Genomic DNA, 24,604 nt, shown 5'->3' on the forward strand with positions numbered 1-24,604 from the left:
GGAGCTAAATTGGGGCCATAAAGTTTGTTCAAACAAAAAAAATGTTAACCTGAAAAATACGTTTTTTTCAAAAGAAAAAAATTTGAACTTGGAAAAAATAAAAAGGTTGTTCAAAAAAAAAACCATTTGAACCGGAAAAATTATTTTGAACCTTCCCCCGAAAAAATGTGAAAACTGGAAAAAAAAAAAAAAGCTTTTCAACTGAAGAAAAACTAGATGTGAAACTGGAAAAAAACAAGTTCAAAACTACATTTCAGATTCAAGTTTTTTTTTTTTTTTTCGAACTTGCAGATTTTTTTTTCGGCTTCAAACTTTTGGCCCTGTTTTGGTGTGGGGGGCGGGGCCTCAGATCACAGGGGTGCAGAATCATGACTGACAGCTCAACACAGCGGTTGAACAACAGCTGTTGCATTCAGGGACCGTGGGAACTGGAATCATCTGTAATACATCATCGATATTCTATATATATGTGATTGGCTTTGAAAGATAACATGCTTCACCGATAGAAGCAGCTTACGTGAATACACGACGCACATCTCGGAGGGGAAAATATAATCTTGACAGATTTGCACACCATTTTAAGTCCGTGTTGGAGATTTCCCATGCTCTCAACATCAAGCAAAAGAACCGCTAGACTAAGTGGCGGTATGAAACCAGGTGCAAAACGAGCCGGTATTTTCCGAATATCTTTGCATAATTAAGCCTGGACTTGTTTTCACATGGACTGGATTCGGGTTTCGGTTTAGTAGCCCGGGCTTTTTTTTCTGATGTCCGCTCTTCATTGTCAGCTCAGCTGGCCGCCCTGCAGCACATGTTCATGTGTTACAGATCAGCTGTTCGCCAGCGTATTTTCCGCGATATTCGGAAAATACTGGCTCGTTTTGCATCTGGTTTCATACCGTCTCTTAGTCTATTATTCACGTAAGCTGCTTCTATCGGTGAAGCATGTTATGTTTCAAAACCAATCACATATATATAGAATATTGATGTATTACAGATGATTCCACTTCCCACGGTCCCTGAATGCAACAGCTGTTGTTCAGCCGCTATGTTGAGCTGTCAGTCATGATTCCGCACCCTTGTGATCTGAGGTCCCGCCCCCCATGCCAAAACAGGGCCAAAAGTTTGAAACTTTATGGCCCCAATTTAGCTCCATACTTTGTTGTTTTGTTTTGTTGTTTTTTTTTTTGGAACAGTTGTATAAATTTTAGTCATGGTAAAATAAGACATGGTTATTTTAATGTCTGTTTTTGCTGTTAATTCAAATACAAATTGTAAAAGTCTTCTAGTTGAAGCTAAAGGTGAAACTGAAATGTGCAGAACTTATTTGGTGGCATATTATGAATAAATACTGCAGAGATTTATGTTTTTCATTTTAATTTTTTTATTTCTTACATCGTTAGGAAAGCAGCTGCAGAGACTTTTACTAATGTTATCTTCCCAGTTTAATTTAATATGTGTGAATAAAATATTTACATTTATTTTCCTGAAAAAAACTTATATTCATATCCCCTCCCGCAACAGACTTTAATAACAATTTAAAACTATGTAGATGACTTTATTAAAAGCATCTTTATTGTGAGTATTAAAAGCAGTTTGTTTTGAAAACCTTCAAAATGAGGCAACACATTGCACAGGAACCGTTGATCAAGTGTCTGCTGTTCAGGCTGCTGGCTCTCATTACTGTCTCTAGAGAGTCCGACTGATCTATAAATAGCAGCAGATTCAGGTGTACCTTTTATTGAAGTGAAACTTCTACTTCACTCACTCTCACTTTGCTTGCTTGATAACTGTCAGAGAAGATGGTGAGCAGGATTTCTGAATTTACTGCTGCAAAAGACAGTTTCAAGCACAGATTTGTTAAAGGCTCTTAGCTGATAAACTGTCATTCTGGAACCAGTGATACTGACTAATTGAGTAATTAAAGACCGAGTAAAATTAGTATTGAACACATCATTGTTTTTCTCAGATTAAATATTTTTAATTGGGGTAATTACAATAAAATCACCAAATGTTGGCCAGAATCCAAGTAATAAACACATTCAAAGGTAAATAACTCAACAAATTGGTTAAAAGATAAATAAAAATCATCTGGTTTAAACTGATGGCCTATATAAAGGGTTGTCATTATCAACATATTGCACATTGTGGCACGACTGGGAAAAGCAGAGACCGGCTCCAAAAAGTCTTACCGTTTCAAACAAACTAATAGCAATAGCTACAGCTCCATTTCTATACTTCTGAATCTTTCAGTGAGCACGTTTGAAACCATAATCCATAAGAGAAAAGAGCATTTCACTATAAACTAGCCACGGCCAGGTGCCGCTTGTAAGATATCTGACAGAGGATTCAAAAAATAATCAAGAGATAAACGAGTCAAGGAGCACTCACAGAAACTTCAAAAACCTGGAAATAGATAGTTTTACCAATGAAAACCATAAGTAATGCACTCAGCTGTCATGGCCTCTGTGCAAACTCACTGCTCAGAACTCCACAGCTGAAGATAAAACTTGTTGAAGCTTGTTTAAAGTTTGCTGCAGTAGATTTGTACAAGCCATGGATGTACTGGGAGAGTGTTGTCTGGTCAGATGAGACCAAAGCTAAACTCTGTGGATGTCATTGCACAAACCCTGTTTGGAGGAAGACACATCACCCTATAAACACAATGCTAAAGGTGAAGTTTGCTGGTGGGGACATCATGATGTGGGCTGTCTCATAGCGTATGGTACTGGCAGGAAACTGAAAGAAGGTTGAATGGAGAAATGTACCAGTACATTCTTTGTATCGATCTGAGTGTGTGGCAATAAGTCCCAAACACACAGGTAAAGAAACACTTTCTGAAAAGTATAACCACTAGAAAGACTCAATCACCCGACTTGTATCCAATAAATATCTATGAAAAACATAAACTGAAGATCGAATTGTAGAGAAATGACCTCAAGAACCTTCCAGAAAGACTGTGAAAGAAAAAAAAGGCTTTTCCCACAAACTATTAAATACACTTCTTGTGTGAATTTTACCTAATTGGCCCCATTTAAGCTTTTAAATTGAGAAAAAATGTTGAAGTGTTCAATAATTACCTGCTGTGTGTTTGCAAACCTTTTAAAACATATAGGATGCAAAGATGAGTAGCAATCTTTCTTCCCTTTGAATCTCTGCATTAAATTTAATACTCGCTGTCTTAGTCAGAATTAAAGGCATTGTACGCGACCGCTTTCTTTTAAACTGTCTTATAGAAGCACCGTGCCAGGCTTTTGCTTTTGACTGAGTCGTTATTCTTTATATGCAGGGAAGCATCCTTTGCTGTGGTAATTTTTCAATCTGATTCAGTCCCAGTGCACCTACACTCTCCCCATTTATGTGCTTTCTCTTTGATCCAAAGTTGACCTTCCAGAACAGGAGCAGTGACTAAAGATCCTTTTATGTGATCTCAGAGTTTGGAAGAGCAAGAACGTCTTCGACAATGTCTCTGAGGAAACTGTTTAAGGCCTGTAAACTCTTTAGAGGAGCACCATAAATCAGGAATGCTAATTTATTTATGATGCTGCACTCCGTTTGTGAAGTTTTGTGTTGAATCCTGATATTTTAAAGGAACAAGCAGAAAATAAATATGAACTACATGACCTTTGCAAAGTTTCATGTAGCGCAAAGCACTTGAGGCAATAATTAGCCCCTTTAGGAAACCGTTCGATGAACCTTTTAAGGCAGCCACACGGCATCAGTATTTGCTCCTGTTGGGAACTTATTTTCACACCCTTCATAACAATGGTTCACAATATTGGCAACTGCAAATTAATAGATGTCAACCTGTGGTCAACATACAGGTGCCAGTTTGTTAAAATCCCTCCACATTTCCTCTATGAAGACAGAATAACCCAACCCTTGTCAGAATACATCTCTATGCTCTGGTAATTTCTTTTGTAATCATAGACCAGTGCGTTGCTTTTGTTGAGAGCTTTTAGTTACGCAAATAAATATTTTTTGTTTTTCCCAGATTTCATTCAAATCCGATTTAAATAATAGTAGCAAGAACTAAATGTAATTTTTGGGAGTGTTTAGAAAATAAAAACTATGAAATATTTGGACTAACTTTGAACTAGGCATGGCTGGTTAGTTGTATTAAGGTATATCACGCTTTTAATGTTACGTTTTTCCAAAGATGTGAAAAATAATGCTCATGATTTTCCTTACAGTTCAGTCATTTTAATCTGATGCTAGAGAAGGTACCTGATCATTTTCTAAGGCTGCATGGAGCTTAGAGCATATGCCTCTGCCCCTCCCCAATTTGTTTCTGTGCACTGCCAGTCAACTGACTGAAAGAAGGGTCGTATACTTTCCCGTATTCACAAGAAAGACTAATCTGGGCTGTTTGAAAATATTTCCAGCAGTGAAAAACATGGACAGTAGTTATTTGGGAACTAAATTTTCACCTCCCATTAGTCTGATAAGTGGCAGTGCAGTAAATAGCCCAACTTATTAACCTGCTAAAATCTGCTTGTTTTACTTTTTACTCCTTAAACAGCAGAATGGTATTAAGGTATAAAATTCAGCATTCCTTCATACTTTTTTTCCTAAGTCAGCGCTTAAAAATAATGTAAATAAGTACAGATTTGATTATTGTAACCATCTAAATCAATCTCGAATAATTATTTTTCTGTTTTAAATAAAATAATGTACCTAATGCTAAAATTAATGATTGTTTTACGTTTTTGTGTAAATTCTATCATGCAGAGAAACGGTGGTTATTTTTCTTACTGAAAGTAAACAAACTGGGACGATCTCAAACCAGTCGGGGTCTAAAGTCCAGCAATATAATAAAGCAGTTGCATGTTGGTATATATATGCTTTACTTGATCAACCTTCAAGCCATTTTGCAATAAAAACAGACTTTTTATTGGGATAATAATAAGTTTATAAGACTTGATTTACAGTTTAGCTGAAAGGTTTTGATTGTACCTACTGTAGACACAGTGTTGTAAAAAGAAAAAAAAAATCCTTAATCAAATTAAAAGTCTAAGCTTTTTAACTGCATGTTTGAGTTTATTCATTATGTACAGGAACATTAAAAACATTAACAGCAATATAAACTGATTCACACCGATTTAAGTTCTGAAAACAATCATTATCCTCATCACCACTTGTTTCAGCCCCTCTTTTGAATCCATCATTGTGACATGACTTAAATGAAATCTGAAACAAATGCTGCTTACCTAATTTAAACTATATGCTGTGATTAATATTGTTGTACAATTATCTGTTGATCAGTTTCCTACCTGTTTGTTTTTGCAGCTTTTCTATTTTCTCTTCCCCACCATGGTTTATATTCCCTGTTGCAATAAACTCTCTGTCGATGGTGTGGTCCATGATACTCTGGATGGGTTTTGTTACGGTTTGCTCTGCTGCCTGCAGATGCTGGGAAATCAATAGAATAATCCTCAAATGTTGTTTGGAAACCAGATTAAACAAGACACTCTTTTTGACGAGTTTTTAGAACAATTTTTTACATGAATACTTTTTTGTCTTGACAATATTATCAAATCTCAATAGTGTCATTTTGTATTTTGTCAATGCAGTCTTACAGACAACATAGACAATTAAACAATGTTGCTGAGCTGATGTATACTCATATTATTAAATACTGCATACAGAAAAATGGTTTTATGCCTTCCAGTTTTACTGACAGATATGGTTGGAATTATTTATTTTTGCCACCTTATGCTTTACTATTTCATGCACTCTTACAATTTATAAGAGTGCCTAAAGAGGACAACAATTTTGAAAAACAAAATCTCACACCCTGAAATTATTCCCTGTATTTTAGCCCCTTTTGCAGAGATGTCTGGAATAAAAAAACACTTCCTGGACTCGGAGCCTGATCAGTATTCAGACAGTAAAACAGAAATGTGCCATCATTCAAATGTCAAAAAGGCATAAAATTGCTAAATACAAAGCTGCCAGAAAGCAGAACAGGTCTGCAGCTCAAGTGTCTTCAGTTAAAAGAGGTAAACACCTACACTTGTCACATCTTCGGTTCTCCCACCAGCATCTTTTATCCTAAAAACTCAAAATTTAAGAAATTCCTATGTGTGAGATGTTTTTATTGTAGACTATAAATTGAATGTTTAGTCAGTTGTAATGTGTTTAGTCTAATTGCTACTTCTCCTTCCAACAGCTTCAACAGGACATGTTGTCAATGAATATCACATGCATTTTAAGCCTTTTAAAATAAATAAATTTTTGTATTTTGTGTGTGTCTCTTTTATAACCCTACCCTTTCAGGACAGTTTGTTTGTGTTGCGGTCAGAAAGGAACGTAACTCTGAATGCCAGAAACCACCAAGGCCAGTTGACCGGTCAGCTTACTGTGGGTAAGTTTCCACTCCCTACTATGGTGCCATCAGACACCTGTTTATGCATATCTTGTTATCAAGTTTACATATGCAGTCATATTTAATAAAATAGAATATTATTAAAAAGTTAATTTATTTCAGTAACCCAATTCGCCAAGTTAAACATATTTCATTTTATAGATTATTACAAGCCTTTAGGTCTGATGATTTTCCACTTACAGCTAATGAAAACACGACATTTAAGATTACAATGTTACATCAGACCAATAAAAAAAACAAATATATAAATGAGGGTTTAATGAAACTGGTTTTACATTTGCATAAACGTTATTTTCTAATGGTACTTTTAATCTAACAAACAACCCTCATCAGAATGGGTTAGGGTTAACCCGTTTTTACTTATTTCCTATAGATGCAGTGATCACATTTGGCCAATCCTTAGATCCTTTCTTTTTTTAAGCTTTGATTTGGGGATACTGATCCTTAGCTGATAATTATCTACAGGGGTTGGACAATGAAACTGAAACACCTGTCATTTTAGTGTGGGAGGTTTCATGGCTAAATTGGACCAGCCTGGTAGCCAGTCTTCATTGATTGTACATTGCACCAGTAAGAGCAGAGTGTGAAGGTTCAATTAGCAGGGTAAGAGCACAGTTTAGCTCAAAATATTGAAATGCACACAACATTATGGGTGACATACCAGAGTTCAAACAAGGACAAATTGTTGGTGCACGTCTTGCTGGCGCATCTGTGACCAAGACAGCAAGTCTTTTTGATGTATCAAAAGCCACGGTATCCAGGGTAATGTCAGCATACCACCAAGAAGGACGAACCACATCCAACAGGATTAACTGTGGACGCAAGAGGAAGCTGTCTGAAAGGGATGTTCGGGTGCTAACCCGGATTGTATCCAAAAAACATAAAACCACGGCTGCCCAAATCACGGCAGAATTACAGGTCCTTCTCAAAATATTAGCATATTGTGATAAAGTTCATTATTTTCCATAATGTCATGATGAAAATTTAACATTCATATATTTTAGATTCATTGCACACTAACTGAAATATTTCAGGTCTTTTATTGTCTTAATACGGATGATTGTGGCATACAGCTCATGAAAACCCAAAATTCCTATCTCACAAATTAGCATATTTCATCCGACCAATAAAAGAAATGTGTTTTTAATACAAAAAACGTCAACCTTCAAATAATCATGTACAGTTATGCACTCAATACTTGGTCGGGAATCATTTTGCAGAAATGACTGCTTCAATGCGGCGTGGCATGGAGGCAATCAGCCTGTGGCACTGCTGAGGTCTTATGGAGGCCCAGGATGCTTCGATAGCGGACTTTAGCTCATCCAGAGTGTTGGGTCTTGAGTCTCTCAACGTTCTCTTCACAATATCCCACAGATTCTCTATGGGGTTCAGGTCAGGAGAGTTGGCAGGCCAATTGAGCACAGTGATACCATGGTCAGTAAACCATTTACCAGTGGTTTTGGCACTGTGAGCAGGTGCCAGGTCATGCTGAAAAATTAAATCTTCATCTCCATAAAGCTTTTCAGCAGATGGAAGCATGAAGTGCTCCAAAATCTCCTGATAGCTAGCTGCATTGACCCTGCCCTTGATAAAACACAGTGGACCAACACCAGCAGCTGACACGGCACCCCAGACCATCACTGACTGTGGGTACTTGACACTGGACTTCTGGCATTTTGGCATTTCCTTCTCCCCAGTCTTCCTCCAGACTCTGGCACCTTGATTTCCGAATGACATGCAGAATTTGCTTTCATCCGAAAAAAGTACTTTGGACCACTGAGCAACAGTCCAGTGCTGCTTCTCTGTAGCCCAGGTCAGGCGCTTCTGCCGCTGTTTCTGGTTCAAAAGTGGCTTGACCTGGGGAATGCGGCACCTGTAGCCCATTTCCTGCACACGCCTGTGCACGGTGGCTCTGGATGTTTCTACTCCAGACTCAGTCCACTGCTTCCGCAGGTCCCCCAAGGTCTGGAATCGGCCCTTCTCCACAATCTTCCTCAGGGTCCGGTCACCTCTTCTCGTTGTGCAGCGTTTTCTGCCACACGTTTTCCTTCCTACAGACTTCCCACTGAGGTGCCTTGATACAGCACTCTGGGAACAGCCTATACGTTCAGAAATTTCTTTCTGTGTCTTACCCTCTTGCTTGAGGGTGTCAATAGTGGCCTTCTGGACAGCAGTCAGGTCGGCAGTCTTACCCATGATTGGGGTTTTGAGTGATGAACCAGGCTGGGAGTTTTAAAGGCCTCAGGAATCTTTTGCAGGTGTTTAGAGTTAACTCTTGATTCAGATGATTAGGTTCATAGCTCGTTTAGAGACCCTATTAATGATATGCTAATTTTGTGAGATAGGAATTTTGGGTTTTCATGAGCTGTATGCCAAAATCATCCGTATTAAGACAATAAAAGACCTGAAATATTTCAGTTAGTGTGCAATGAATCTAAAATATATGAATGTTAAATTTTCATCATGACATTATGGAAAATAATGAACTTCATCACAATATGCTAATAGTTTGAGAAGGACCTGTACACGGACCTGTACACGGCCAGGCTGCTATAGTGCAGGACTTGTATATGTCATTCCCAAGATGAATTGACGCTGTATTGGCCGCAAAAGGAGGCCCTACACCATACTAATAAATTATTGTGGTCTAAAACCAGATGTTTCACTTTCAATGTCCAACCCCTGTATGTGCTGCATGTATGTGACAATAGGGAACAAAATAAAAACTATTTTGAAAGGTGACATTTTAGTTTTGTTTTATTTAGTATCTTTTTTTGGCAGTTAGCTTGGTTTGCATGCTTAATTTTACAAGGACAAGAGTCCCTTTCTGTATTTGTCAGAGAATGTAGCTCCTTGCCTTAACTCTGAGATTTTAACAAGGTTGCCAACACTTCAAAATCCCAATATGTTGCATGACAGAGGTTGAAAGCTCAAAATGATAAAACAGACCAACTTTGGTGCTCTGTATTTAGCCTACTTATTATTTGCAGAAAGTCTTGCTCTTTTGACACCTGCAGAAACCACATATTTTTTATGAATGCAGATTTCTTTTAAATAGCTTCTTATAATTCTCTGAATACAGTTTTAAACACCTTGTTGGTGACAAAAAACGGCTAACTTTGAGAATCCTTCACGCTGTAAATGCTTCCACAGCAAACATTTATTCTGCACGATCTGAAAGCATTTATTAATTGTGTGTTCACTGTCTGAAAACAGATTCAGTTTTTCAGATTGCAGTTAAAAGATTTGTTTTTTAGTGTCCATCTCATATTAGTATTTTTAATCAAAATTTGTTTTGATGTATCTATTACTTTTGTTATATTATTCTCTTTATTATTATTATTATTATTTTCCAACAATGACCCCTAATCCACTTATTGAAAGGGCAGTCGATTCATCTTACCATTAAGTTCAACCATCAGTCAGCCTAAATGACCAAATTACTAATTACAGTGATTAATGGCCACTGGAGAGCAAATTACCTGCTTCTTAACATTAATAGCTATTGATCTTTGTCAACATAAGTAGAACGTTGATTGTAATTTGATAAGACTGGTGATCTGACACATTCTGGTCAAGCTTGACTTTTCTGAGAAAACCCAGGCCAGATTATCTCTTGTAAAGAATTGATTGCGTTATCCATTCCAAAACCAGTGTTGATGTGTTGTTTGGACCATTGTCTGATTTGGTTGTATCATTTTCCAGGTATGGAAAAGTTTAGAAGGAACGTTTAGAAAGAAAAGAGTGTGGAAGTGAATTGTTCAGTGATTTGTATTTTAAGAAAATATTACAGTAAATCGTTTGCCTTTGAGTTGCCCCATTGCAACTTTATTTTAGCATTTCAGCCTTCTTTAAATCAGTGTTTTAAAGTCAACTAGCAAGTAAACTGCATGAGAAACCTTAATGTTTCCAAATAGTAGAGTTAGGAATAGCTGGGAATCCTCTGTTTTGTTTTGGTGTCACTTTTTAAAGCTGCACTACAGGACATTGCATTGTGCACTTTGTTCTGCTCTTAAAGCTTCTACATGTGTATAGATCAATATTGTATTTGTTCGGTACATGTGCATATCAAACCAACAAGGCTGTGCTGGATATTTTCAGTAAGGGTTTGTGAACTGTTACACTCCTAGTAATTCTAAAATGAAAAATGTGTAGGAACCTTGTAGTTGTGTCTGTGTCCTAGTTTGAGTTGAAGTAGAAAAGGTTGGCAGTACTTCTTTTTTATTATTCCATCCACCTTGTAGATACACCAATGCCACTTGCAGTAAAATGACCCGCAACATGATGCTACCAGCACCATGCTTGATAGTTGGTCAATTGTTCTTTGGTTTGACTCAGCTAGACTCCTTCAAATATGTATTGTTTGGGGGGGGCATTAGGTTTGTCCATGTGGGATGCATTTTAGCTTCTGTTTGAAAGGTGTCCATTTTAAAAAGAGGCTTCTTTCAAGTTTGGGATTGTTTCAAAGTTGTAAAATTTCTCTTTTTATGATTCAAACATATTTACATTTATGCCCATAATGAACAAATGTAGCCTTTTTGGAAAACCTCTTCTTTCAAGCATTTAAAGTAAAATAAATTGTTCACACTGTAACCTTTCTGTTAAAGTACAATCAGCACATGAAAATGAAACACTGCAGTATTTGTAGTCAGCTGTCTTCCATAGTTGAAATGTTCTAACTGTTGATTATTTTAATGCAGGACCTGAAGGTGTGGAGGCTCAGTGTCAGAGGCTGGAGGTGCGAAGCAGAGATGGTGGTAGACTCCTGTTCTCTGCAGATGAGGAAAAAGTCACAATGACAACAGAAAAGTTTACGGTCACAGGTAAACTATGCAGCGGTCTCACCTGAATATTTTATATATATATGAATATTTTTTTTTATATATATATATATATATATATATATATATTTTTTTTTTTTTTTTTTTTTTTTTTTTTTAAATAAATGAGGCGTAAAATAATCAATGGAATCAAGACGGCTCAAAGATGGAGGCAATGTTTTTTACAATATAGGGACTTCAGCTTTAAATGATTTATCCTATCTGGTCTTAAATGTGTTCATAGGACCATTAGCACCCTTTGACTGGAAGATCTCAAACTGCAAGTAGAGGTGTAGGGCTCTAGAAGGTCAGAAATATAGGCAGGGGCTTGGCGACATATGGCTCTCAAAGTAAAGACTAAAATTTTAAAATGTATTCTAAAATGTACCAGTAGCCAATGTACAGAGATTAAAACAGTCTCTTTCATGTGTTGGTTAAAACCCTTGAAGCAGTATTCTGTACCAACTGGAGACAGTCATTCTTATTCAAACACCTAAAAAGGCTGTTACAATAATCCCTCTGAAATTAAATGAAAACATGAATAATCATCTCCATTTTAGCTTTTGGCACCAGAGTTTGAAGCTTAGCAATATTAGCTGAAAGAAACTGTTTATGATTAATTCTGATCAGAGTTCACCTGCAAGTAGTTGTCACAGACCCACTGTTTGATGCTACTAAAACAGTTTATCAAGGAGGACAAATTTAAATATTCTGTTGGCTTAAAAGAACAGTAGAACTGAATATCATCAGCATAGATATGATAAGACACATTAGAGAACTGCCTGATGATTTGCCCTAGGAGGAAACTATAAAAGAAAGACAATTGGTCCCAAGACTGAGCCCTGTGGTACCCTACCTGGCAAGCTCTTAGAGTCTGACGTGATCTGGTTTGCTAAAAATGATGGCCATAAATCACTCTAGAGCTCCACCTGATAACCCAACTACATCTCAGAGCTTGTTAATCAACATACTGTGATCTACAGTGTCTAAAGCAGATGTAAGATCTAGAAGAGCCATAACAGTGGATCCTCCAAAGTCGGCTGACATCAAAATCTCACTAGACCTTGAAAATGAGCCTGTAATTAAACTGTGTAGGATCTAAATAGCACTTTTTAAATAATTGCTCAACAACAGCATGCTTGACTGAGCTTGGAAGCACACTTGTTATAAGTGAATTATTGTGAATTTCTACAACACAAGGGCCAATCGAAGGAAAAACCTTCTTGAAAAACACCGCAGGGAGAATGTTGTTTGGACAGATAAATATTTTGGCTTTATCAAGTAGAGATGAAATACCTTATTAGAGTCGCTGGATCAAACGCATTCAGATACTGAGAAAGTGGAAAAGCAGAAAAGAAATTATAACACGTTGATGGACAATGCTTCCTCTGACTTTATTCACTTTTATTACAAAGAAATTGAGAAAGTCATTACTGTCAGCTTTAGAGGACGCAGGTACTGTAGGGATTACAGAGGAAACGAGTGTTTGTTTGTTGTTTCAAACAGGACTTTAGAATTTTTCGTTTTAAAGAAATAAGATTTGAGAAACATTCAATTCCGGCATTTTTTGTGAATGAATTTAAAGAGATCCAAGGTTCCCCGAAGTGGAGCCTCAGAGTTTAGTAGATTTCCACAGGTAGATACTTCACAACAGTCTTTTTTGGATTTCTGAATTAATTAATTTATTCATGGAAAAGCTTTTTTAAATGGTACGAAGGCAGTTTTTAGTGGTACCACTACATTAAGAATATCTAAGCAATGATTATTAAAACACCGTGTAGCAACATCAACATCAGGACAATCTCAGCAAAGATGGATCAAACAATTCACAGAACGTTTGAGCAACATCCTGAGGAATAAATCTCTACAGGACTAGGCTGGAGATGGGTCTAAAAGAAAGTTGAGATGAAAAGATACACAGAAATGATCACTCACATGAACATCAATAACACACAAATTAGTGATTTTTAGGCCAAGATGGAAAACAAGATCCCAGGTGCAGCCTTTTGTTTGTGTGGGACCAGAGACATGCCAGTTGTTGTGTTACAAGGTAGCTGTCATTCACATGTATGTTTTAAAATCCACAATCCATAAAACTTTCTTAACTCTCTTTTAAGTCTGTTTGAACATTTGCTCACTAAACCTATACATATGCACACAAAGATATTTATTTCCAGGTCAGCTTACTTAGTAGTATGAAACCTAAGGAATAAGAGACTTTATGGGGACTTTGCACTAAAGTGATTCCAATGAGAGGGGATGTTCTTTAGAGGATGTTTTATGTCCTAATCAGAAGTACACAACGGAACAAGGTCATTATGTTACTTAAAGCTTGTCTCTGTGTTCAGTCTTTTTCTATTGCATCCTGCATTTTAGGGAGACAGTTTAACAACACAAATTATACAGTCCTTTTGGATAAATTAGAAAATGCGTTCTGATGAGGTTCATTTGTCAGAATTAAAAGTACCTTTTACAAATAATATTTAAGCAGAAATTAAAGATACTATTCATTCAATTCAATATTCAACACAAATTTTTTGTTTAAAAAAAAAAGTTTTATTGGTTTAATGCAATAGTCTAATCTTAAATGTGATTTTATTAGCAGTAATTGGAAAATCAACACAAGTAACAAAAATAAAGGCTTGAAATCATAAATCTGTGTGTAATAATCTATATAATGTGTTTCACTTAGGTAATTTATTTTAGCAACTCTGTTCACTTTCACTAATTAAATTTATTGAATATGACTCTAGTGTTTATCTTGTACATTTATAGTAGTTTAATATCAGTATAACAACAACAATGGTAAATTCTACTTGTACTCAGTAGCCAAATGTTTAATGTATAAGTAAGAACAGAAATATTTCACTCAAACAACCAACACTGAAACCAGTTTGGTGGGAAAACTTACTTAAAACATTTTTTATTTATTTATTTATTTTTTGGTTAATTTTAAATGTGAATTTTGTCGGCAGGCTCTGAGGGTGCCGTGTTTGGACACTCAGTGGAGACTCCGCTGATCCAAGCGACGACTTCTGAGGATTTGAGGTGAGCTAAAGTTTGGTGACTTTACAGAATGTCATTAAAGCTTAATGTCATCTGTTCATATCCTGTTAAATTAAAATTGGGATCCTTAAATATCAAAGATTAATGCTCTGTGGCATTTCAAACTCTATGGCCGACTTTAAAAAAAACAAAAAAAAATGTATGACAGGAACCATTAGTCACCACTATCATTATCTCAAACACCATATTGTAGACTTGGGCATCTACTGGTTACTACAACAACTGGATTTGACCACTATATTAATTTCACAGCCGAGAGGCGAACTAATTTATTGGGTTTTCTCTATAGCAGACAGGAATTGATTAAAGCAGTGAGAGAGCATTGAGAAAGTGTGAAAGGTTGAGCTGTGTGCTGGCTCCTTCACTCCCCTTGTGTATGTGATCCCCACTGAACTCTGCCTGAGGCTCTGAGCCCCTCGTCGCTCCATTAATGAGCTATCAGGAGTGCAGTTTGTTGTCTACCTTACTGGTCCAGAGAGGAGATCTGGGATCAAAGTTGACAGAAAAAGCACTGTTCTGGCAGCTAATTCCTCCAGAGTGAGAGGAATACTGATGATTTTTATTTTCAGGCCACGCACATACACACACACTCACACACAGACAGGCAGGCAGGCTCAGCTCGGGGATGACCATCTGCAAAGTGATCACAGTCTCAACGAGGTGCAGCAAAACAGGAGGCGGCCAACATGAAAACAGGAACAGACTTCTCATTTTTGTGTCAAAACATTTTAAGGCTAAATAGTGTTTCAGTTGGGGTAAAATAAACCTTGAATGTCAAAATTACCATCTTCTTCAGTCGCTGGAAACAACTTGAAAAAAGCATATCTACAAGTTGTACCTTAAATTATTCAGCTTTTCTAAGGATTTAAAATGTTTCCAGGAATCGTATAGACACACATTCTCCATTACAGAAGCATTTGAAAAGCAGAGCAGTGCAAACTGGTTTTAAAGGGTATCATGAATTCAAGGCTAACAAGGCTTTTAGGGCACAGTCCAATTCTTATATTAATTGGACTATACACAAAAGCTGAAGAGAACAATTACAACTACTCTCAAACTACCCTCAATACTTAGAATATAATATACACTGCTCAAAAAAATAAAGGGCACACTTAAACAACACAATATAACTCCAAGTAAATCAAACTTCTGTGAAATCAAACTGTCCACTTGGGAAGCAACACTGATTGACAATCAGTTTAACGTGATGTTGTTCAAATAGACAACAGGGGGAAATCTTTGGCGATTATCAAGACTCACTCAATAAAGGAGTGGTTCTGCAGGTGGGGACCACAGACCACTTCTCAGTACCGATGCTTTCTGGCTGATGTTTTGGTCACTTTTGAATGTTGGTGGTGCTTTCACACTCGTGGTAGCATGAGACGGACTCTACAACCCACACAAGTGGCTCAGGTAGTGCAGCTCATCCAGGATGGCACATCAATGCAAGCTGTGGCAAGAAGGTTTGCTGGGTCTGTCAGCGTAGTGTCCAGAGCCTGGAGGCGCTACCAGGAGACAGGCCAGTACACCAGGAGACGTGGAGGAGGCCGTAGGAGGGCAACAACCCAGCATCAGGACCGCTACCTCTGCCTTTGTGCAAGGAGGAACAGGAGGAGCACTGCCAGAGCCCTGCAAAATGACCTCCAGCAGGCCACAAATGTGCAGGTGTCTGCACTAACGGTTAGAAGCCGACTCCATGAGGATGATATGAGGGGCCGACGTCCACAAATTGGGGTTGTGCTCACAGCCCAACACCGTGCAGGATGCTTGGCATTTGCCAGAGAACACCAGGATTGGGAAATTCACCACTGGCGCCGTGTGCTCTTCACTGATGAAAGCAGGTTCACACTGAGCAGACGTGACAGAGTCTGGAGACACCGGGGAGAGCGATCTGCTGCCTGCAACATCCTTCAGCATGACCGGTTTCAATTCAATTCAAAGATACTTTATTGATCCCCAAGGGGAAATTAGAACTCCAGTACAGTGCCATCATGGCACCTTATCTTGTGCCATGATGTACAATGTCTTGTGCCATTGTACATCATGGCACAAGACAAGGGGGGGAACGGGTCACCAAGGCTTTGCGGCCCACTCACAAGCACTGCCCTTGCTAGATGAGAAAAGAGGCCATATTGGGTAAGTAGAGGGAAAAAAAATCATATTTCACACTTTATCCTTAGCAGGATACAGTTTGAGATTGCAAAAAACCTCAGCACAAAGAAGCAACAAGTTTACAAAACAACATCATGCCAGGATCGGTGAAGGCGGTGTGAGGGGTGCATATGTTTATCTTGAGCATGTGTGTGTGTGCAAGTGAGTGTGCAAAGTAAGTCCATGAAGCACTGTCACAGAGGCCATTGTCCTTGATGGTACAATGGAAGGTTCATCAACCGGCCACAAAGTTCTGAGCAGGTCCACAGGTGTCCTCAGGGAAGGGAGGGAGCAGAGCGTCATGTTTACATAACTTCCAGGAGAAGTTGAAGATAGCCAGCCATCAAGGCCGTGCAGGGGAACCAGATTCAGAAAACAACAATTAGTTGGGTTAGGCTGACTCTTAATTTTCCATCACCCTTGAGAGTCTCTCTGGTGCTTCTCAATGGCGAATCCAAACAGCCAAATTTCTGGTCTTTCGCCAGATCAGAGCGAACAACTTTCTCCAAGATTTATCCCATTTCACCCCTGAGTACAGGAACCGCAACCTGTCTGCAATCCTGTGTAAGGATCACATCCTGTCTGCGATTCAGCTCACACAAAAAAAGAAGGTTTGGCAGTAGGTCAGTAATGGTGTTGGGTGGCATTTCTTTGGAGGCCCGCACAGCCCTCCATGTGCTCGCCAGAGGTAGCCTGACTGCCATTAGGTACCGAGATGAGATCCTCAGACCCCTTGTGAGACCATATGTTGGTGAGGTTGGCCCTGGGTTCCTCCTAATGCAGGACAATGCTAGACCTCATGTGGCTGGAGTGTGTCAGCAGTTCCTGTAAGATGAAGACATTGAAGCTATGGACTGGCCCGCCCGTTCCCCAGACCTGAATCTGACTGAGCACATCTGGGACATCATGTCTCGCTCCATCCACCAACTGCACGTTGCACCACAGACTGTCCAGGAGTTGGCGGATGCTTTAGTCCAGGTCTGGGAGGAGATCCCTCAGGAGACCATCCACCGTCTCATCAGGAGCATGTCCAGGTGTTGTAGGGAGGTCATACAGACACGTGGAGGTCACACACAATACTGAGCCTCATTTTAACTTGTTTTAAGGACATTACATCAAAGTTGGATCAGCCTGTTGTGTGTTTTTCCACTTTAATTTTGTGTGTGACTCCAAATCCAGGCCTCCATTGGTTAATAAATTAGATTTCCATTGATGATTTTTGTGTGATTCTGTTGTCAGCACATTCAACTTTGTACAGAACAAAGTATTCAATGAGAATATTTCATTCATTCAGATCTAGGATGTGTTATTTGAGTGTTCACTTTATTTTTTTGAGCAGTGTATATTTTTATAATGGGCCAAAACTATGTATAAAACCAAAATATTAAATGTCTACAAAAACACCAAGATCAAGCTATATTTACTTGTATGAGCAATGCAAAGCCAACATGCTGTGGATGCTACTGGAACATTGACGCAACATAAAGAACTTGTATGTCATCTATGTTTCTACAAACAAAAAAACATCAGCTTTACAACCAAATGACATGCAAGTGTTCATCATTTTAATAAACATAAACTTCATTTACTTTTCTTTTTTGTTCCTGTATCCTCATTTGTATTAAATGCTAAAAATGACTGTATTTTAATCTAACCTCTTTAATGTTTGAAGGAGGTTTTGCTGTCAAAACATATTTTGATTTCAAAGTTTCTGGGTGCGATGTTTTGTCTTTCTGGAGTAAGAAAAAAGCCACTCATATCTTTTGTGAGTAGGAGCGCTCCTGCCAAGTCATTTGCCTACTGAGACAGAACCCCTAATCTAGAGTTTCCTTCTTCATAATCACCAGTGATGAGAACCTCCAGATGACTTTAAATGAATAAATAAACTCTCATCTTTATGGTGACTTAGCTATTGGCAGCAAGCACCAGCAGGTGACATGGGTCCTGAAATGTTGGTCCACTGAGCAAAAGTCCAGTCTTCTTTGTCTAGGTAAGATGTCTTTGATGTTTTCATGTTCAGGAGTAGCTAATGCAAGGAACGCGTCAGTTGCAGCCCATGTCTTTCATACGTCTGTGTGTGATTTACTTTCGAAGCATTGACTCCAGCTGCAGTCCACACTCTGTGAATCTTCCTTACGTGATGTCATTTTTTTTTTTTTAATCTTCACAAGGCTGGATTTATACCGGTTTATTTTTCTACCACACTTTTTCCTTCCACTCAACTTTCCAATTAAATACTTTAATACAGCATTTTGTGAACAGCAAGCTTCTTTAGCAATGACATTTTGTGACTTCCCTCTTCATGAAACATATAATTACCAAATATATATTGCAAGTAGGTCATAGCATGGCCTACATAATCCCTGGAGAGCTTAAACTTGACTCACCCCTGCCCCCACCCCCCTTTATATTTGTGTTAGTCTTACAAGTTGTGGTTAATTATCTGGAAGTACATTGTGGTAAATGTTGAAAATATGATAGATTTGGCACTGGTACTGTTATTGTTATGTTTACTGAAGCAACATGGCCAACACTAAGACTATTGAGATGGGTTATTTTAAAGCATTGAATGTAGTGGTCTCCAGTAGCCTGGTTACCATTACTGAGGTATACAGAAGTGGTAAACAACTGCTTTAAAACCACTGAAATCTCCTGGCAAACCCTTCTTATGGCTTTAAGTCCTTTTAATGAGATTCTAGAGTGTGCCAGGTGACCAGTTTTTTCTGGCTGTTTGAAGCACAGAGTAAAGCAGAGCAATCCCTTTCCAACCTGTAGCTGTCCACTGCCAGTCAGCTGGCTGAAAGCAGGCTACTATAGTTTTTTTCTAACTCAGCTGAATACAAATGTATCTGGTTGTGATTAGCAAACTCAAGAAATAACAAAATTCAAAATTATTAAATGGTATAACACTATTTTTAGCGTAATGTTATGTTCGCAGCAATAGAAAATTGTTGTTTTTCTGTTTTCTTTTTAAATACCGTAAAACTGGTATTTAACTCAAGCTTATCATGTAGTGAGATTCTCATGCCTCCCTGTCTACTCCCTAGTCACGAACAAAGCAAACAGTGATTTAAGCTGCGTTCATTTAGACCAGCTGCTGTTTCCCAGAATAACTTGTCCCTCTGACTGAGTTGTTCTCAAGCTGCAGAAAGTCTGCAATCGCTCTAACTAATAACAGCAAAGCAAGGCATAAATCATAAACAGGAAAAGGCTTTAGATTGATTATACCTGTTTATCCAATTTGTCAGCATGACATCACACAAAAAAACCTCTTTAAAAGTAAAAATAAACTCAAATCCACACACTTACTCAAAGCGTACTTTGCCCCTATTTTTCATGTTTCTCCTGCTAATCAAGACTTTAAACTCCGAGCTCTGAAGAGTTTGAAAAGCAGGCAGCATGTATGCTAGATGTGGCTCTTGCACTTGAATTCCAGGCGTTTCTCTGTTCATAAATGGAAGACATGTTTAGATGTACAGTACATTTAAATCCAATACCAACTGTCTTGGCTCACATCCATGTCATCATATTCCTCCTCTTAAAAAAAACAGATCAGTGTGTTAAGGATGCATTTTTATTTTTCTGCCAGCCAATGGTTTTCGAGAAGATGAACAGCGCAAAGGCAAAATCAAAGAAACCCACCTGAGATCTTCCTCCTATTTGAAGCACCTGCTCATCTCCCTCAGTACTGAATCTGTGTACACTGGCAGTGAGCTGTTTGTTGCCATCTCACAGCCTCTTAATAACTTCGATAATCCATCTGGCATTTAATCACATAGCTCAAAGTGTTTTAAAGTTGCTGCACAAATGTTATTTTCAGTGTTTGCTTCAGCCATCTCTTAGAGCTGCAGCCTGCAAGTAGATAGATGATTGGTAGCAGAAAACCAGGAATCTGTGAGGTGCATCTTGTTTATGAATAAAGGAATCTTCAACTATTAAGACTTTTAAGGCAAATGTAGAGGTTGACTGATTTATCGAACATCCAGCTGTTATACAAACAAACTTAGAATTTAAAACAAGTCTTTATACATGAAGTGAAGGTAATACAACTGCACTATATGTCAAGAGTTTTCACTTCAATCTGCAAGCTTGCTTTGCTACCAGGTATAAATGTCTTCATTTCTGAGTTTGCGTTGCACAAACACAAAATATGTTCTGAATACATAAGTGGCTGCAAGGACACTGCAGATGCTGTCATATAGCTGTGATTGCTTTGTGTGTCTTTCTTTAGGTGGTAACTCATGCAACTCTATTGCTGTCAGTGCATTATAAACGAATGAAGTAGGGATGCACCATATATGTTACTAAATTTTTAACACATTGGTATCTGCCCCATAAGTAAAACTGAGCCAATATTAACAACCAACGTTTATTTACTTCTTACCATTTGTGTATGTGTTTTTAGAAATGGAAGAAAGGGGGTTGCTATGTGTTATTTGGACATGAAACGGTGATAGTGATGCAGTGCAGGATTGTGGGGTGCTTAACTGAAGCAGAGAAGCAATGCTAGCTGTCTGGTTGTTTTTTTTGTTGTTTTTTACGGTAGGGAAATACAGGTCCTTCTCAAAATATTAGCATATTGTGATAAAGTTCATTATTTTCCATAATGTCATGATGAAAATTTAACATTCATATATTTTAGATTCATTGCACACTAACTGAAATATTTCAGGTCTTTTATTGTCTTAATACGGATGATTGTGGCATACAGCTCATGAAAACCCAAAATTCCTATCTCACAAAATTAGCATATTTCATCCGACCAATAAAAGAAAAGTGTTTTTAATACAAAAAACGTCAACCTTCAAATAATCATGTACAGTTATGCACTCAATACTTGGTCGGGAATCCTTTGCAGAAATGACTGCTTCAATGCGGCGTGGCATGGAGGCAATAAGCCTGTGGCACTGCTGAGGTCTTATGGAGGCCCAGGATGCTTCGATAGCGGCCTTTAGCTCATCCAGAGTGTTGGGTCTTGAGTCTCTCAACGTTCTCTTCACAATATCCCACAGATTCTCTATGGGGTTCAGGTCAGGAGAGTTGGCAGGCCAATTGAGCACAGTGATACCATGGTCAGTAAACCATTTACCAGTGGTTTTGGCACTGTGAGCAGGTGCCAGGTCGTGCTGAAAAATGAAATCTTCATCTCCATAAAGCTTTTCAGCAGATGGAAGCATGAAGTGCTCCAAAATCTCCTGATAGCTAGCTGCATTGACCCTGCCCTTGATAAAACACAGTGGACCAACACCAGCAGCTGACACGGCACCCCAGACCATCACTGACTGTGGGTACTTGACACTGGACTTCTGGCATTTTGGCATTTCCTTCTCCCCAGTCTTCCTCCAGACTCTGGCACCTTGATTTCCGAATGACATGCAGAATTTTCTTCCATCCGAAAAAAGTACTTTGGACCACTGAGCAACAGTCCAGTGCTGCTTCTCTGTAGCCAAGGTCAGGCGCTTCTGCTGCTGTTTCTGGTTCAAAAGTGGCTTGACCTGGGGAATGCGGCACCTGTAGCCCATTTCCTGCACACGCCTGTGCACGGTGCTCTGGATGTTTCTACTCCAGACTCAGTCCACTGCTTCCGCAGGTCCCCCAAGGTCTGGAATCGGCCCTTCTCCAAAATCTTCCTCAGGGTCTGGTCACCTCTTCTTGTTGTGCAGCGTTTTCTGCCACACTTTTTCCTTCCCACAGACTTCCCACTGAGGTGCCTTGATACAGCACTCTGGGAACAGCCTATTCGTTCAGAAATTTCTTTCTGTGTCTTACCCTCTTGCTTGAGGGTGTCAATAGTGGCCTTCTGGACAGCAGTCAGGTCGGCAGTCTTACCCATGATTGGGGTTTTGAGTGATGAACCAGGCTGGGAGTTTTAAAGGCCTCAGGAATCTTTTGCAGGTGTTTAGAGTTAACTCGTTGATTCAGATGATTAGGTTCATAGCTCGTTTAGAGACCCTTTTAATGATATGCTAATTTTGTGAGATAGGAATTTTGGGTTTTCATGAGCTGTATGCCAAAATCATCCGTATTAAGACAATAAAAGACCTGAAATATTTCAGTTAGTGTGCAATGAATCTAAAATATATGAATGTTAAATTTTCATCGTGACATTATGGAAAATAATGAACTTTATCACAATATGCTAATTTTTTGAGAAGGACCTGTATATGTAGTAAAAACCTACCGGTTATCAGCCGTAATAGCAATATTGGTATCAGGTATCATCAAAATTTTCACATCGGTGCATCCCTAAAATGATGCATAACATAATAAAATGGTTTGCCTTTACGTACTAAATAAACCAAACACAGAAACTGTTGCAATGTAATGTTTTTTTTTTGTGGGTTTTTTTTCCGTTTGAAGCTGGAACAAATAGACTTGTTGCAAGACCTTAAATATACAGTACCATGGAAAAATGTAACCTGGTTAATGCTTAAGTTGTTAGTTGAGCAACACTGTTGTGTAAGTGCATCCTTAACAAGAGCTAGTTCTCATTTCAGTTCACACAGGAAAACTGAAAAATGAATTCAATCATAATCACCATTTACCACCTAATCAATCTAAACTAAACTCATGGACTAGGGGCTAGTTCATATTTATTATATTTAAAAAGCAAAGTGTTTTTATTTTATAATGTTGCCATGCTAATGTATTTTTATAGGCTATGACAATTTGAGCAAAAGCCGCAAGGATGCGAGTCAAACCCCAGATGGCTGCCTCAAAGACTAATGACGTTCGTAAACGGAACGCCGGTGGTATTCCTCCGCCTTGCACCATGTCAGAGAGTGCAATTTTAAACAATAATGCACTCTTCAAAAAGCTGCATTTCTTTAGATTATGAACATAAAAGTATTATTTTAAACAAATGTATATAAACTGTATGTAACCACATACAGTTAAAGTTTTGTATTTACAGTTTGATTGCTAACATATTGTAGTTTTGGAAGTTACAGTATGTTCACAGGGTATAATGAACTGAAAACCTTGACCTTGAAAATACAAAACCGTTGCAGGTTTAACACTGTCTACTAAGAAGTATTTTACACTGCCCCAATTACAAAATACAATAAAATAAAAAATGTTGGGTCCAGAATCCTAGATCGGCTTCTTCTTATACAGGGGTTGGACAATGAAACTGAAACATCTATCATTTTAGTGTGGGAGGTTTCATGGCTTAATTGGACCAGCCTGGTAGCCAGTCTTCATTGATTGCACATTGCACCAATAAGAGCAGAGTGTGAAGGTTCAATTAGCAGGGTAAGAGCACAGTTTTACTCAAAATATTGAAATGCACACAACATTATGGGTGACATACCAGAGTTCAAAAGAGGACAAATTGTTGATGCACGTCTTGCTGGCATATCTGTGACTAAGACAGCAAGTCTTTGTGATGTATCAAGAGCCACGGTATCCAGGGTAATGTCAACATACCACCAAGAAGGACGAACCACATCCAACAGGATTAACTGTGGACCCAAGAGGAAGCTGTCTGAAAGGGATGTTCAGGTGCTAACCTGGATTGTATCCAAAAAACATAAAACCACGGCTGCCCAAATCACGGCAGAATTAAATGTGGACCTCAACTCTCCTGCTTCCACCAGAACTGTCCATCAGGAGCTCCACAGGGTCAATATACACGGCCGGGCTGCTATAGCCAAACATTTGGTCACTCATGCCAATGCCAAACGTCGGTTTCAATGGTGCAAGGAGCGCAAATCTTGGGCTGTGGACAATGTGAAACATGTATTGTTCTCTGATGAGTCCACCTTTACTGTTTTCCCCACATCCAGGAGAGTTACGGTGTGGAGAAGCCCCAAAGAAGCGTACCACCCAGACTGTTGCATGCCCAGAATGAAGCATGGGAGTGGATCAGTGATGGTTTGGGCTGCCATATCATGGCATTCCCTTGGTACAATACTTGTGCTAGATGGGCGCGTCACTGCCAAGGACTACCGAACCATTCTTGAGGACCATGTGCATCCAATGGTTCAAACATTGTATCCTGAAGGCGGTGCTGTGTATCAGGCTGACAATGCACCAATACACACAGCAAGACTGGTGAAAGATTGATTTGATGAACATGAAAGTGAAGTTGAACATCTCCCATGGCCTGCACAGTCACCAGATCTAAATATTATTGAGCCACTTTGGGGTGTTTTGGAGGAGCGAGTCAGGAAACGTT

The 24,604-nt window shown here is 38.6% G+C and overlaps 1 protein-coding gene across 2 annotated transcripts in view; it reads left to right on the forward strand.

Moving 5' to 3' along the window:
* LOC124881260 (zeta-sarcoglycan-like) overlaps nucleotides 1–24,604 on the forward strand; it is a 65,767-nt gene that overhangs the window by 23,340 nt on the left and 17,823 nt on the right. For both annotated transcript variants that reach the window (XM_047386801.1, XM_047386802.1), the window contains exons 4-6: nucleotides 6,280–6,367; nucleotides 11,089–11,211; nucleotides 14,184–14,256. In XM_047386801.1, the coding sequence (XP_047242757.1) occupies nucleotides 6,280–6,367; nucleotides 11,089–11,211; nucleotides 14,184–14,256 (284 nt within the window). The remainder of the gene's footprint in view (nucleotides 1–6,279; nucleotides 6,368–11,088; nucleotides 11,212–14,183; nucleotides 14,257–24,604) is intronic.

This window comes from Girardinichthys multiradiatus, chromosome 14 (genome assembly GCF_021462225.1).
Source record: "Girardinichthys multiradiatus isolate DD_20200921_A chromosome 14, DD_fGirMul_XY1, whole genome shotgun sequence".
Taxonomy (NCBI): Eukaryota; Metazoa; Chordata; class Actinopteri; order Cyprinodontiformes; family Goodeidae; genus Girardinichthys; species Girardinichthys multiradiatus.